Below are 11,265 nucleotides of genomic sequence, written 5' to 3'. Positions count from 1 at the left end.
CTCCACGAAGTCTGTTTCAGTTTGTCGTTATAAACTCTCTTTCCCCGTAACTTATCTTTTTCTTTCCGCGAAAGGTCACATCTCTCTTTCCGCCCGCCTTAGTTGACTCCTCGAAGTCCGTTTTAGCTTTGTCATTATTTAACCATTTATTCGCCCCCTTTGTCGTCGTTACGAAAGTTGTGGGAAAATGCTAAGTAATTCCCACCACGACAGGCGGAATCTTCGAGCGGACTGATTCGGCGAATATTCTGAATATCTAATTCTAATGTCCACCTTGCTTTGATTTTGTTCACTTTTCTTGTTGCTTGATTACAAACAATGACCAACTTTTAATTGATGTGAATAAATAGCAAGCTACCGACCAAGAAAAAATGATCATTCGATACGAGCAAAGTTTGGTCACAACAGAAATCATTAATGAACAAAACAACCAGCAAGTTCTAAGCTTATTAATAGAGTGCAAGATATCGTGTTAGAGATAATTAGGATAGTTCTCTATGGTATTTTCCTCTATTAAAGATAATTGGGATATCTCTATTGATTTTTCTATATCTCTCAAGATTGTGCGTAATATTCCTCAAATCTATCTTCCGCACTATTCTTATTTATGTCGATACAACAAGTTCGTGAGGTTCGTGCAAAGGTTATCGATGAATTTCTTCACCAGTTAACAACTTGAGTTATCGATAAAAAAATATTTCGACAGTTGACTACTCAAAAGAAATTGATAAATTACTTGCTAAAGTCACCGATGGGAAGCAATTACAGACTTTACTAAGTGTTGAAGCAATGTCATTTATGAAAAATACAGAGAGTTGTCATTGCATCGGTGGAACATGTAGATTGACAAAAACACATGATTGCCGGAATGGTTATGTCTATAGTCTCGCAATATGAATCATTTTGTGGTGCGAGAGTAGATTTCCGCAGCAAGCACAATTAAGATGAATAGCAACTTCCCCTCTCTTTCTTGCCCAGTAGGGTCACTCATCAAAGTCCTTTCTAGCTTTCTAACTCTCTATTTGTGTAATGTCCGCCGTAAAGTCCAAGTAATTTCACTAATGTAAGTCCTTTTCGTTTTTCGACTTTCTTTCGGCGTAGGGCCATCTTCGCATCTCACATCACATATCATGTCATTCATGAGAAAATGCTAATCCGATTCCTTTTGAGCTTACCATTATTCATTATGAGATGAATTCCATCTTCTCATGTCATGTCAGATGTAAAAATGCTAGATAATCATCCCTTCCAACACTCTTTCGGCCATTTATTTTATATAATACCTGCCCTCAATAAATATTTTCTATTACTATTTTATTTGAATATAATAATAATAATAATAATAATAAACATATGCTGATTTTATATATAAAAATTATTATTATTATAAAATGTATATAAATAAATATAAATAAAAATGGTGTGAACTTTACTGGTAAATCAATTAAATAATAATATACCTATGCTATTCAATTATTCGATCTAACCGATTTGTCCGTGTCCATTGTCCACTGTCCACCTGAGTTCAGTTTTATGGCTTTATAGTTGCCTTTTTTTTGTCGCCTTTTTCTTTTTAATGTCATTGACATAATTACGTTGAAGGGAATATGTTAAATCCCCACTATATCTCACGGAAAATGGCTCATGAGTTAAAGTTACGCATACCCTCACAACAAACTGCATACTCGTCACCAAGGGCATCCAAGTATGGTTGAGATACTTTCTTGGCTTCTTCCTACCAATAGAGATAATCGCAATTACATTGATACCAATTTAATTATAAATCTTTTAATTGGATCAATTTAATTTTAAACATTTTCACATAGATAATAATTCAATCTAACAGGCCAATTTAGATTGGAAATCACTAACGTAAACGCCGATCGTCCTACGTGAGACAGCTGACACTAACATAGATAGTTCTTTTAATTTTTAATTTTTTAATCAATCGTTATTAATTTCCCTTTTTCTTTTTTTTCCTTTTTTTTTACTTCTCGCTGGCGACCGACCACAGGCGAGGATCGGCAAAGGCATCATGACCCTTGCCCAGGCCGTGAGGCGCAATCTTTGGAGAAAAATGGAATGTATATTTGAGACCTTTCAACTGTTCGAAAGATTTCTAAGATCTCTGTGCCCGGCTGAGCCGCAACTCTTCGTCGTCCCTAAAAATGTGGATTCCTGCATCGCTCATGAACTCATAAAGGCAATTTGTGAACGTGTTGTGAGCGTCGGATCCTTGAAAACTCAACAACACGTCATAGTCGCCACTGGTTGTAGCCCGTGAGTTGGCCTCTTTTGGGGTCCTTAAGGAGATTTCTACGGCAAGAGCAGGTACGATTAAGATTGAGGAGCAACTTCCCACTCTCTTTCCTTCCGCCTAATTTGACTAGTACAACTCCTTTCAAGCTTATCGTTGTTAAGATGTCACGTCAGCGTGTCATGTCATCAATAGGAAAATGCTAAATAATCCCTTCCAACAGTCTTTCTATTCCTACTTGGTCATTTAATTTATATAACACCCACCCTCAATAAATATTTTTCATTACTATTTTATTTAATAAAAATATTAATAACAATAATAAGAATTATATATCAATTGTATATATAAAAAAATTGTAGAAAAGTGCATAAAAAAATGGTGTTAACTTTTTACTTTTAAATCAATAAAATACTAAAATGCCCTATTCAATTATTAGTCCATGTCCATTGTCCACCTAGGACAATTTTGTTGCTTTTCTTGTTGCCTTTTTTTTTCTTTTTCTTTTTGATCTCACCTATATAATTACTTCAAAGGAAATTTGTTAGATTCCCAATATATTTAACAGAAAATGGCTCGTGAAGTTAATGTATGGATATCGATTAATCAAACATAAATGTTGTTACAGCTGTCACGACAACAGTTGAAACCTTAAGCGATAGCCTGTGGTGTGAGCAAACATTTGATGCAAACTTATGCCTTAGTGTCCACTAAGATCCTTCTTGGCACTTCGTGCACTTGAACGTGAAACCATAGTCTGCAAGCAATGGCTACCTCCCTTCAAAGGGTAAATCCTCGTCTATGTATGAAATGGTGACCTGAAAGATTTCAGGATTTCTCGCAACTCGGTTAGGCATATGCTCACTATAAGAGAAAGAGCTGCATTGCTTTTCACCTAAACTAGCATAAATTCATCCGAGCATATGCTAACCAGCCAGATTAAGCCACATGAAATTACCTCTTCTCCCTTCGAAATTGGCTTCAATGCCACTATCGTTGCTTGACCATCTCTATCCTGAAAAGGCAGCAACAATTAAATCACTTCTGCCGCATCATTTGCATTCTCCACCCACTCAGGTGTCCATGAACAGGAATAGGTTCGACATAGCATAGAACAGATATAGACGATGTTATGTTGAAGAAGGCATGACTTCACCAATCTAAAGTTTCAAAAGCATGAGTGAATCTCATAAATGATTATCCAGCCCAGAACATGCAAGTTAGGGATAAAAGGCAACATTGTGTGAATTTGTAAATTTGTATCTACGTGTGAATCTGTAAATTTGTATCTACAAACGACAAAAGCGGTTGATCTTCAAATGCTGAAGAGTTCAACAGAAACAATGTGATCTAGCTCAGGCCTTGTTACATGTACGTAATTGAATACACGAACCGCTAATGGAATAATTATAACAGCAATTGGGTTTAGTATGAAGAGGGATTCTTCAAGCTAGAATCACAACCAAATCAAGTCCTTGCAGTTAAAATTACGCATACCCTTACAACAAACTGCATACTCATCACCAAGGGCATCCAAATATGGTTGAGATACTTTCTTGGCTTCTTCCTGCCAATAGAGACAGCGGCAAATGCATGAACTACCAAATTTTGTGACAGGTGTTAAAGACTGAAATGTTCATCATATATACCTTCTCAGGAGATGATAGATCATTGATAAACAAAAAGTAATCTTCCACAGAAGATGCTACAACCAGATCACTGTGACAAACCAAAACCAAATAAAATTCTTAAATGCCCCAAGCAGATTATCATGAGTAAGGCACTCATACAACACGAGTCATAGATGTCAAGGAGACCCAGACAGCTGTATTTTCTTATGTAAGTAGACATGTCATATAATTGAAACCTTCTATTTCTGTGTGCTTTGATGCAAAAAGGGAATTGAGAAAAAAAGGAAAATTGCAATTACGAACTAGTTGCGTGCTTAATCTACTGTTCAAGACATAAAGTAGGAAATATTCAATCCATGATAAGTCAAAAACTTAAATATTATTCAGCTCAAACATTCCAATGATATGCCCATAAATGTCAAGTGAAAATACTGTGTAGAGTCAAGGAACCGAGCCTCATATACTATAGTACCGTTTGAAAGCCACAAAAGAAAGATAACTGAAAATCAGCAAACGCTGACGGTTCTTGAAAGGATACGTGTTTCGCATTCTTTGTCAAAATAGCTGCCTTCAGAAGTTGCAATGATTGAAAAAAAAAATGAATGACTTATCAGGAAAATGACCATACAATGCAGAAGATCACTGAAATGTAAAGTGATAAAAAGAAAAAGGAGAGACTTTTGTCTTCTCCTTTCGCACAAGAATTGACTATTTGACATTCTCTAGAAAGAGGTAGCAGGTATCCATAAGCCACTTTTTAGAATGAGCAACTGGGCTTGAGCACTGATCCCCATCTACAATACCCCTGAACTTCTGAAAGGTGCTTGAGTATGGTAGTGATCTTACAGAGAAAAAGAAAAACCAAACCAAAAGTATAAAAAGGCAGCACGTAGGATAATGAAGCGGTTGAGATTTTCTTTCTCTAATGAGCAAAGAGAAATTCACTATGAGGCGCCCAGGAGGTGCCAATCCATTTACAAAAGGATGCTGGTGAGTAGTTGGGCCTGAGTCCACTTCACCTTGCTGAATAACAAAAACTATTAGCAAACTTAGCATGGAAAGGTAAAGAAGAACTAAAGAGTGGAATGCAACCAACAAAATAATGATCAAGCATCACCAAGGAACACTGCTACAGGAGCAGACTCATAAGATGCAGCTCAATAAGATTCATTTACCTAATTACAGACCAGTATGGGAACTTTCAAAATCCCAACCTATCATTTTTTATATTGTCACAGAAATCTAGAGTCTTTTCTTTCCAATATCAAATCTCCTACCAGTCACAAAAAGGAGGTTCGTATTCATAATTTAACAATCACACAGTGAACAACTAGAAGCAAAATTGGCTAAAATTACCCAATACAATCCTCTTAAGATGCAACATCTCAAAGAATTTTTTTTACCTCAAAGGCAAGCTCTTTAATTTCCATCCTAAATACAGCTTCTTTAGAAGGATCAACATCCTCTGGCAATGCTATGCATTCCCACCACCTAAATTCAATTATAGTGGTAAATATATGCTCACCTGTTTGACAAATAAATCTTGAATAGGTGAAGCCTGACAGAAAAATTACCTTCTCTTGTGTCCAAATGATATCGGCTTCCATGCTTCTAAAAGTAAGGGCATATGAAAGTTGTCCATAACATGAGCCATGTCCTTCATATAACTTTTCAGAAAATTTGCTTTTTGACTTACTTTACCTTAATATAGTGTATGCAATTGCCTGAAAAATGAAAACCAATGTATTAGCTATCCGCACCAGTTTTATTAAACACATGCAGTAGAGATTCTCTAGACTGAAAAATCAAGGAACCATATTTATAACCTTGTTATAAAGAAACGACATAAACTTTGCTTGGTGCATGGTCTGCTGAAACCAACCAAGAATAAGAACAGTCAAACTACATGATAATATTCTATGATCCAATTGCTCTGTGATAATAAAGCGTGTGACAATATATGATCTAGCATTTTCTTATCAAGTGGGTCACCCAGATAGACAAACGAGTTAACAATAACTAACTATATTAGGCTAATGTGACAAAAAGTTATTTTCCCTCAGCAGATATGTCTTTTAAACAAGACCCCAGAGAAAGAATAAAATACGAAATTCAAAACCTCGCTTAGCCGCCTACATTTCCAACCAGGAAGGGCAATTTAACAAGATGGTACATAATAAATCGCTAATATCAATAATTGATATCAATATTTTGGTAGTTCATATAGTTCAAACATGACTATCCATCCAATTCCTCCTTTACCGATCCCCAACAGAAATAACAAGTAGTTGAGTGACACTCATTCAAAAGATGAAATCATGGTCAATCTTGAAAATGTGCCCAACATTACAGATATAATTGTCACAGAAAAAACTGCAACAGAACCTTTCTTTGCTAGAAGAACATCTTCATTTTGCATCACCAGAAAAAATTACAAGAAATAGGATTGGGAAATAACTTAAGAGGAATAAGAAACGTGGAAACTACTGGTAGAAGAAACGTACTTCGGCTGCCAGAATGAAAATATCATTTGTTTCTGCAGTGAAATGAGAAAATGTAAAAGAAGGATCAATAAAAGATAACTAATTAGAAAATTGAAACCTATCGGCAACACAGATTAAGAGCTTTACCATTAGCACGTCGTATGAATTGGAGAAGAGAGCCTTTGTGGAAAAGGCTTCTGACTTCTCTCCAGTGCACAGTAAACAATTAAATGAATTCCAGTCAGCATCTGCACACACTTTGCTAAAAAAGATTGTCGACATTACTGAATCAACTAATTCACAAACTAGCCCCATAAGAAAAACATAACTAATTCACAAACTAGCCCCATAAGAAAAACATACTTACAGAAAGATCCATACGTGACTTAAGAAAATAAAATATCAAAATATGTAACTCAAAAACATAATGGCAATACTGCTAATACACATACAGCTCATTTGTTGAATTTAATTTCAAGATTTGCAATAAAAAAAACTTTTGGTGCCAGGACTAAGGTAAGCACCTTCTCCTGTATTTATCTCTTGGAAAGTGGCCTCTTTGCGCATAAATTAACAAAGTACTGTCATAATCAAAAAGAAATCTAAACATCAAGGACATTTCTTTCCATACTCATGCTTTTGGTTTTTTTTATACTAATACGACTTGCTTCTAAGCAGGAATATAGTGAGACCCAAATCTCAGGGTAAAGAATATATCAAAGCCCCCATACCTGCGATAGTAAGCTTCTTGACATCCCCCTGAACATGGAATAACTGATGGCAAGGAAAATCCGTCCAAGTATGGCAATACTAATTCACCATTCATCAGTGATTCAACAATTTCCTTGGGCAGAGGAACTTTTGCTCTCTTGCTTCCCGAAGCACATCCACGAGAGTCATCATGATTTTTCCCATCCATGGTGTTGTCTCCATCAGATGAGTCGGATGCACCATGATCATTTGAACCATCGGAGTGATTACATCCATGGCTTGAAGAGAGACCTAAATCTTTAAGAAACATAAAAAAAACAATCTTCTTCCAATTTGAAGTTCTAATTTCCCAATAAAGAGAAAACAAAAGCTACATACTAGAAAATCAATCTGCAATAACAAAAGAAAAGGAAGTGTAAAACTTGTGCATGATCAAAAGTCCCGACAAGTGCACATCAGGATCCTTGCCAGCAAAACCTCATTTGAGGGATGTTGACACCCAAAAAGCATTTGATCCCTTAAAAGAAGCTCCCCTTCTTTAAAGTCCACATCAGCATAAAAACCTGCAAAACAATAATCCGTTAGATGCTCAATGGTGGAAAGCAGACTGCAGAAGCCACTGTGCAAGAGCTCCTTCATCACATTAACTATGCAAAAAAAAATCCAATTCAACAGCACGTGAAATTTTGAAACTTGACCCCGTTTTGCCTGATCAGAAACTACCTAATTAAGATGGAGGAACAACATAATGTAAAGTGATAGCAAGTGGCTGATCGCACAGAGCTAACCTAGATTAAATTGGGTGCCTAGAATGGACTCTCCTAATTAGGCCAAACAAATGAATTTACTTGCTCTCATGACTTCAGAAAACCAAACAGCACACAGAGATTCTCCTTTACTTCCCTCACCATCCAGTAGGGAGCATCTCGCATTTCTTGGCGCACACTTTAAGTAGTAAAGTTTGTAGCTTTCCGGTTGATGTCATTTCTTTGCACATTTCATCTCTCTCCATTGGCACTCGTGCACTTGCGAATTTCTCCTGAGAACTATCAATGAAAATGGATGACGAGCTAAACGTGTCGCCAACAGCACAACCAATTTCACAACGGCAAATTGCCGTCTAAGGGGGAACAGCAACTTCCTCCGACCGATTAAACGTCCGAGCTTGAAGCATACGAGCACAATTAGCAAACCTAGGGCCTCCTCCCAGAACTCAACAAGAAGATAGTTAGCACAATGCCGAGCGTAAGAACTCGCGAACGACGGCGTATCGAGTAGTTGATCGGTCTACCTTTCCCGAATTCGCCATCTTGTTTCGCCCTCGAGGCCACAGCACCCCCCGCAAGGCTAAAAGGGCAGAGAAACACCTGGATTTCTCGAGGAGGAGGAGGTTGGCGAAGAGCGGGAGATTTCAGGGGGCACTCTTCAGCCAGGTATTATTGCTCCGTTTATTTCGCGGAAATTTAACATTTCTAAAAAAGTATTCCTTGACAAATCATTTTAAGAAAAAGATGATATTTTCTATAATTTTGGTGATGGCGGTGGCAGCGCATGTTCAATATTTAGAGAAAATAAGAAAAATTTCAAATAAGAACATAAAGTACGGTCATTTTCTCAAAAAATGACTACATTAGACTTTATTTCAAATAAGCACATGAAGCAACTCTTGTTTATTATGCCCATTTAGGGCCCGTTTGACAACTTGCCAAATAGTGAAAATTTCTGCTCTTTTGTTCCTATAGTTAGTTTGGGAATAGAAATCCCTTCGTTAAAATTTTTGTGCCCGTGCACAACTTTGCAAAAAATTGATCCCAGAATCAGTTTTGGAACAGAATCAAGAAGCAATTTACTTCTTGATTCTGGGAACAATTTTTCCATTTCTAATTCTTCTTGATTTTTTTCTTCTTTCTTGGTTTGAGTTCTTCTCCCCAACCTGCCACCGGTCGGCCACAGGCCAGGGCCGGCGAGGGCAGCTCGTAGCCGTGACGACGAGGCCTCGCTGCCGGCCTTGCCCGTCGTGACGGCGAGGTCAACCTCGCCTTGGCTGAGCGAGACTCGACCTCACCTAGATCTAGCGAGGCCGACCTTGCCGTCGCGACCCAGGCAAGGGAGATGGGTCGGCGACGTGGGCGGCGGCAAGGGCTACGACACCTCGCCGGCCCTGGCCTGTGGCCGGTCACCGGCGCCGGTGACCGGCCATGGCCAAGGAAGAGAAGGGAAAGAAAGAAAAAAAAAGAAAAAAAGAAAGAAAGAAATATTAAAAAATTCAAAATATTATTAATAAAAAGAAATTTGTGTAGTCACCAGACGCATTTCTGTTCTTTTTCTATTCTAGAATAAAAATTTTGGGCAGTTAGCAAATGCCTTCAAATGCTTAGAAATTGTTCCCGGGCACGGAATAAAAAAAAAATCATTTCTGAACAGAATCAGATTCTGAGCACAGAATCAGATTACGGGCACAAAATCGTTGCCTTGCGCACCCTTAGTCACAAAGTGGGGAGACAAAAACTTCTGGGCTAAGATAATTTCCGTTGAGCACAGTGAGAGGTGGTCGCACCACGGTCTTTTTCTAACAAAGTGGCATGCAAGGACTAGTTGTGTTGTGTGTTGGTAGATTTCTTGTGTGAAAATGGAGAGCATGAACAAAATAGTTTGTTTGAATAGCACAAATTATCATCCATGGATTACTAAATGGTAAGATCTATAATTCGTGGAGTCATTGCATCTTCCGGTGTTTGCTGCTGATAAACCCGAATCCAAAAGTGACGAGGATTGGCCATACGAGGTTTGTGAATTTATTCGGGAATATGTAGATGATAATGTATATGATCTCACTTGCAATGAAATGCGTGAACTTTGCTGTCAAAAGTAGAATAGTTGTTTGCCTCCAAAACTGGAAAATAACAAGTTATCTGCTTAAGAAGATGAAGATGATGCATTTGAAATACAGAGGGATCACTGTTGCCGATTACTTCAACGAATTTTAAGGGACAATTGAGACATCAGATTTGATAATAAAGTTCTTGGTTTGTGGTTACTTTGTGCCCTCCAAGAGTCGTGGGAAGCTTGTAGAGCCGTACTTGCAAGTTCCAGTGTTGTTGTTTCCGCGAAACTTGCCAAGAGTGGCGTCTTGAATGAGGAGTTAATTGTTTCAGGGAAATCTCAGGGCTCATCGTCCCAATCCGGGGCACTGGTCACAGAATGACAACGGAGGAACATATTTTGCAGCCCCTAATATAACGCTGGCTGTAGCAAATCATGGGGGAGTTCCAACTCGGGAAAAGGAGTCAACTGTTTCCATTGTGCTAGCCAGGTCACATGAAAAGAGAGTGCGGATTGCCCGAGAGGGAGCAGAAGCAGGGTGGAAAGGAAAAGACAGAACCAAAAGATTCTGCAGCAGTTGCATCTGGTAGTGATATATAACTGATGTCTGTGACAATGGTTATGTTAATCTTACAAGCCAGGATGCTACATGAGTATTTGATCCAGCTGCCTCGTTCCGGGTTACTTCAAGATGAGATTTCTTTACAACCTACACTGCCGCTGCTACCCTTTTAGAAAGGGAAATGACTGGGTAGCCAAGATCATTGGCATTGGTTACATCTGTTTGGAAACCAACATCCTATGCAGGCTGCTACTAAGAAATGTCCAACATGTTCCAGACATTCATACTCAGTTGATCTCCACTGATCGACTTGACCATGAAGGCTAACATAGCCACTTCAGTGAAGGTAAAGGGAAGCTCACCAAACGTCCTTTGGTGGTGGTGAGAGGTGTCAAATCAAGCACTCCATATATGATAGAAGCTCGATTGTGCCCTAGTGAGGTAAATGAAGTCGAGGACACCTTAGTTGAGTTGTGGCACAGGCGGCTTGGCCACATGAACGAGAAGGGACTGCAAATCCTTGCCAGAAAGAAAATCCTGCCTTCGAAAGATGCTGCTTTAAAACTCGTTGTCTAGCTGCAAACAACATAGAGCTGCATTTCGTAGTTCTTATCCTTCTAGAAGATCGCATGCACTAGAGCTTGTTCACGCTGATGTATGCACGATGGATGCTAGAACTTTTGGTGCTGCACTATATTTTGTTACACTTACTGATGATTACTCTAGAAAAGATTTATTTGCTTTGAAGCCAAGGATAAAGTACTCGTGTATTCAAGCAGTTTCAAGTCGAGGGCAGTG

General features: G+C 38.4%; 1 protein-coding gene and 1 pseudogene across 1 annotated transcript; both read right to left on the bottom strand.

Annotated features, from left to right (window-relative positions):
* Positions 1-1,642: 1,642 nt before the first annotated feature.
* Positions 1,643-5,542, bottom strand: LOC130134694 (histone-lysine N-methyltransferase ATXR2-like). The gene is made up of 7 exons (XM_056315615.1): positions 5,463-5,542; positions 5,292-5,379; positions 4,908-5,014; positions 3,907-3,976; positions 3,768-3,824; positions 3,216-3,272; positions 1,643-1,735 (listed from the first exon to the last, which is right to left on the bottom strand). Exons 1-7 carry the CDS (start codon positions 5,540-5,542, stop codon positions 1,643-1,645), a joined length of 552 nt encoding a protein of 183 aa, XP_056171590.1.
* LOC115680056 (histone-lysine N-methyltransferase ATXR2-like) lies at positions 2,926-10,255 on the bottom strand (annotated as a pseudogene).
* Positions 10,256-11,265: the final 1,010 nt, after the last annotated feature.

This window comes from Syzygium oleosum, unplaced genomic scaffold (genome assembly GCF_021117445.2).
Source record: "Syzygium oleosum isolate NSW1041296 unplaced genomic scaffold, Sole_v2.1 Sole_v2.10, whole genome shotgun sequence".
Classification (NCBI taxonomy): domain Eukaryota; kingdom Viridiplantae; phylum Streptophyta; class Magnoliopsida; order Myrtales; family Myrtaceae; genus Syzygium; species Syzygium oleosum.
The sequence above is the reverse complement of the archived record's forward strand: the minus strand, read 5'-3'. Positions and strand labels throughout refer to the sequence as shown.